At 45.9% G+C, this 4766-nt stretch overlaps 1 protein-coding gene across 1 annotated transcript; it reads right to left on the bottom strand.

Annotated features, from left to right (window-relative positions):
• Positions 1-2561: 2561 nt before the first annotated feature.
• LOC149192632 (uncharacterized) lies at positions 2562-4346 on the bottom strand. The gene is made up of 2 exons (XM_089407012.1): positions 4045-4346; positions 2562-3873 (listed from the first exon to the last, which is right to left on the bottom strand). The coding sequence occupies exons 1-2, from the start codon at positions 4344-4346 to the stop codon at positions 2562-2564; spliced, it is 1614 nt and encodes a 537-aa protein (XP_089263138.1).
• Between the last annotated feature and the right edge of the window lie 420 nt (positions 4347-4766).

Here is a 4766-nt window from a genome sequence, read left to right as displayed (position 1 = left end):
GAATTCTCCTTCCATGACCAGGGGTTGGAGGTTGAGATTCCAAGCAAGAGTGAGCCCTTGCCAAAGTCCCTCTAGCTTAGCTGAGTTATTAGTATCCCATCCTATGTTTCCAAAGTATATCTGCATGGGAGTGCCTTCATGATTTCTTAAAATTCCACCAAAACCAGCCATTCTAGGGTTGCCTTTGGAGGCACCATCGAAATTGAGCTTATAGGAATGCTTTGGGGGGGGGGGTCCATTTGCCTTTGTTGCTGTTGCTGCTTTTGGCAGGGCCATTCTTATGAAGTTCCTGAGGAAGATGCAGTTGCCAATTGTCTAGGATACTTTCTCATTGTTTTGAGAGGGAAGATCCTCCTGTGTCCAGGATCGGATCAGTAGCGTTTCTTTGAGATTCCCACAAAACCTCTTCCATATGTCCTCGATCGGAGAATATTGGTTTTTGAATATTCGTTTGTTTCTTTCCTTCCATATGCTCCAGAGGATTAGACCTGGGATTATGTTCCATAAACAATTGAGGAGCTCGCTTTTATAGGGTTTCTGAGGCCATTGTCTTAAAGAGTTGGTAATGTCGTTCTCCATTCTGCATCTTCTTTGACATCTGAAGCTTGCCTTTTCCCATAGCTAATTGGCTAAGGGGCAGGAGTCCAGGAGGTGTTGGAGAGTCTCCTCATTATGATTGCAATTATAACAAATGGATGGACCATGAAAGTTTCTTCTTCTTAATTTATCCCAAGTGAGTATCCTTTTATGTCCTACCAAACATAGAAAGTAAGAGACTTTGGGCTAGGAGTCGAGCTCCCAGATTTTGCGCCAGATTGGGTCAGACGGAGTGGTAATATTGCTTACTATTTTGTACGCCTCTGAAGGAGTGAAGGTGCCTTTTGGTTGATATCCCCAACGAAGGATGTCATTTCCTTCGTCATGTCTGATATTTCTTTTCCGAAGCTCCTTCTCCAGCTGCTCAGTGTCTTGAAGGTTTGTGTTATAGATTAACTGATTAACCTGTTTCCATTTCCTGAAGCTATGCTCTGTATCCTGCAACCAGAACTGTTGGATCTTTTCTTGCTGCTGCTCCTGCCTGTTGAATTCTGGAACTGGGTGCAGAATACTGTTGAGCTTTGGCATCTGGTTCCATGCATCCGTCCAGAATCTTGTCGTTTTGCCATTCCTCACTTCCCAGAAGCTGTGCGTTTGAATTAAATGGAAGTGCTGTTTGGCTGCATTCCATATTAGCGAGCCTTTGACATTGGGCGTGAACCCGATGAGTTCCTCCGGAGGTCTGTTGTTGGCATATTTGGCTGTCCATAGTTTGACCCAGGGCTTTTTTGGATAAGTGACCCATTGCCACCAAATTTTGGCGTTCATGATGGAGTTGCTATGCTCTGGGTCTCTCAGTCCAATGCCCCCTTTGTCTTTGGGAGTGCAGACGGTGGCCCATTTTAATAGAGCCCATTTACGGTTAGTTGCCGAGCCACCCCATAGGAAGCCACGCTGAAGATTCCTTATTCTTTTTAACACCCACTTCAGCGCTGCTAGGATTGAGAACAGATAGAGTGGCATTGCCTAAAGGACTGACTTGATGAGCAACACCCGACTGGCTAGATTTAAAGTTCTATAAGTCCAGAGGTTAAGGCGAGATTCGAGTTTTTCAAGGAGAGATCGCCAAGAGGAATGCTTTATGGCTAATGCCGTGAGAGGAGCTCCAAGGTATTTGGAAGGGAAGGTGGCAGAGGGAAATCCCAAGATGCGGGCAACCGCAGTCTTGACAGAGGGAGGAGTGTGAAAGAAAAAAATCTGCGACTTGGTGCAATTGACATTAGTGCCAGAGGCTTCAGAAAAATCATTGAGCAGGGATTTGAAGCAGGAGGCTTCCTGGACAGATGGGTAGCCAAATAGCATAGTGTCGTCAACAAACTGCTGATGGGAATTAGCAGGGGTGTTGTGAACAGAAAGGCCTTTGAGCTTATGAGAATGGAGGGCATTTTTTATGTGACACCCTAGACCTTCAGCCATAAGAACAAAGAGGAAGGGGGATAGGGGTTCCCCTTGCCTGATTCCTCCGGAAGGTTTGAAAGGGCGGGAGGGTATACCGTTCACAAGGATGGAGAAGTGAGTAGAAGTAATTAGACTCATGATCCATCAGACCCACATAGAACAAAATCCAAAGGCTGTTAGCATTTGCTGAATGTAAGTCCACTCAGTTTATCAAAAGCCTTAGAGAGATCCAATTTGAGAAGCATACCTGCCTGCTTGGTTTGCTTGAGGGAGTGTATTACCTCGTGCGTGAGGAGAATTCCATCCATGATCTGTCGCCCTTCCACATACCCTGACTGTTCCGGAGAGATAAGCAGGGGCAAGAGGGGCTTTAACCAGTTCGCAATCACTTTAGATATGACTTTGTAAATGACATTACAAAGAGCAATCGGCCTATACTTGTCAGGTGTTATAGAATCTTCCTCTTTAGGGATAAGAGCGATGAAGGTTGAGTTTAGAGAGGGAAGCAGCCAATGGAGAGCTCTTGATTCTTCTACAATTTGCCAAACCTCTTGCTTTATCAGCTCCTAGAAGGTGTGAAAGAACGTTGTGGTAAATCCATCCGGGCCAGGGGCTTTTCCTTCCTTGAGCTGGGACATTGCTTCATCCACCTCCTGAGACAGAATGGGGCGAAGGAGAAGTTCATTATGATCCTCTGTGATGATCCTTGGCACATTTTTGGTTATTTTCTCAATAGCCGGACGCCTGTCTCCTTCAGGCTCTCGATGGACCTGACTAAAGTGATTGAGGAATTCCTCCTCAATTTCCTTGTGCTTCTCTATTTTTCCCCCCCCTTGTTTTTGGATGTAAGGGATGCTGTTGTGCATTCTTCGCTGAACAGTGGTTCTGTGGAAGAATTTGGTATTTCGCTCACCTTCCTTCAACCATCTGATTCTGGACTTTTGCTTCCAGTATATTTCCTCTTGTTTCCTCCTTTCCTCCAGTTGGTTGTGGATGTGTCGTTCCTGTTTCAGGGTTTCTTCAGTGTGCCCCTTTGTGATTATCCTTTGTTGAAGTTCCGTTAGTTCCTTGTTTAGTTCTTGTTGCGCTGTAAATATGTTGCCAAAGGTCTCTCTGTTCCACCGCTTTAATTGATTTTTTAAAAACCTGAGCTTCTGTTGGAACTGATACATCTTGGATCCTTCAGGCGGGATGAAGGATGTCCATGTAGTTTTGACAAAGTCTTTAAACGAGGGATGCGAGAGCCAGAACTCTTCGAAGCGGAAGGGTCTTCTGGTCAGGTTGCCTGGTCTTTGCCATTGGAGGGCAATCGGCCAGTGATCCGATCCAGTGTGAGAAAGAATAGCTGCTGAGAAATCTCCTCCAAGGTGAACCGCATTGTCTGATATGAGGAAGCGATCCAGTTTGGAAGCAATTTTATGCTTACCTGCTCTGCGGTTGCTCCATGTGAAAGTTCCATTGCAGAAAGGCATATCTATGAGAGAGGTGTTCTGAATGAAATCCTTGAAGTGAGAGTTTTCTTGTTCCATTCTATTTCTACCCCCAATCTTCTCCTCTAGCTTGGTGATCATGTTAAAATCCCCTCCTATTATCCAGAGCGGGTGCCTCCTATTGTTGTTCAAGGCTTCTATGGTGTCAAGAAGAGCAATTTTACTTCCTGTATCCTGCGGGAAATAAACATTTGAAAGGTTTCCGTGGATGTTCGTACCTAGAATGTGAAACTCAGCCTGGATGAGGTGATGAGAGGCGTGAAAATCTGAAAGAGCTATCGCTTGTGTACTCCATGCTATAGCCAGCCCTCCTGAAGCTCCAGAGGCATCCACCGCAACCGATCGACAGCCTGGCCAAGCCTTGGAGAGAATGTTGCCTAACGTTGAGCTGTTACATTTGGTTTCTTGGAGAAAGCACATTTGCGGCTTTTCCATTTTAATCATGTTTTTTAACATTCTGAGTTTTCCTGGGCTGTTGAGCCCTCTTACATTCCATGATACCAGCTTCATGGTTTAACTATTGAAGGAGGGTTTGTAGTACTTCGTCAACTTAGCATACCTGCCCGAGTCTACCAGGATTTTCCCAATCTCGATCATTCGCTGAAGATCCATTCTTCTTCCTCTCTTCTTGGTATCTTTTGGGGGTAAGCTTCCGTCCCATTGGCTTCCTGGCTGTATACCTAGTTGATGCTGATGAAAGGCCCTGGAAATGACCACTTCCAGCTTGTTGAGTTGATTCTCTGGTATACTATCATATGCTTTCTTTTTGCATGCTAGTTCCAGCTCTATAATGTCTAAGCCATTCAAATCTATGCTTTCTGGTTCTTCTTCCATTTGTTGCACTTGATTGCTTCCCTCCATATTGATCTTTGAGTTTTGTGGGGGGTCTAGCTTTCCAACGACTTCCATATCCTTGCATTTCCCTTCCGTTTCTTTCTGTCCATCATTGAGGGTTACTGGATTAATAATGGGAGGTTGAGGTTTGGATGAGGAGGCTGTTGGAGGGGAGGGGGGGGGGGAGGATGAGGAAGGAGGGGCTGGGGTGGTCTCAGGAATCGGGGGATGCTCATCAGAGGTACTCGCGAGAATTTCAAAGTTGTTCTTTGTGGCTGGGCCATGGTTATGAGTTTGTTGGGGTTTATTCCCATTAGTGGGTTACTTGTGCGCACGCCGTCGGCTGGGGGCTTTGGTGAAGCCGTCCTGGGTTAGGGCTTCTAAGGGATCAGGAGTGTTGGCTTTGGCATTCAGCGGACAGTCCCGGAAGAGATGCCCAAGAGCATG

The sequence above is a fragment of the Pinus tabuliformis genome, chromosome 2_2 (assembly GCF_031772625.1).
Source record: "Pinus tabuliformis cultivar Carrire ecotype Pingquan chromosome 2_2, CPIR1, whole genome shotgun sequence".
NCBI lineage: Eukaryota > Viridiplantae > Streptophyta > Pinopsida > Pinales > Pinaceae > Pinus > Pinus tabuliformis.
The sequence above is the reverse complement of the archived record's forward strand: the minus strand, read 5'-3'. Positions and strand labels throughout refer to the sequence as shown.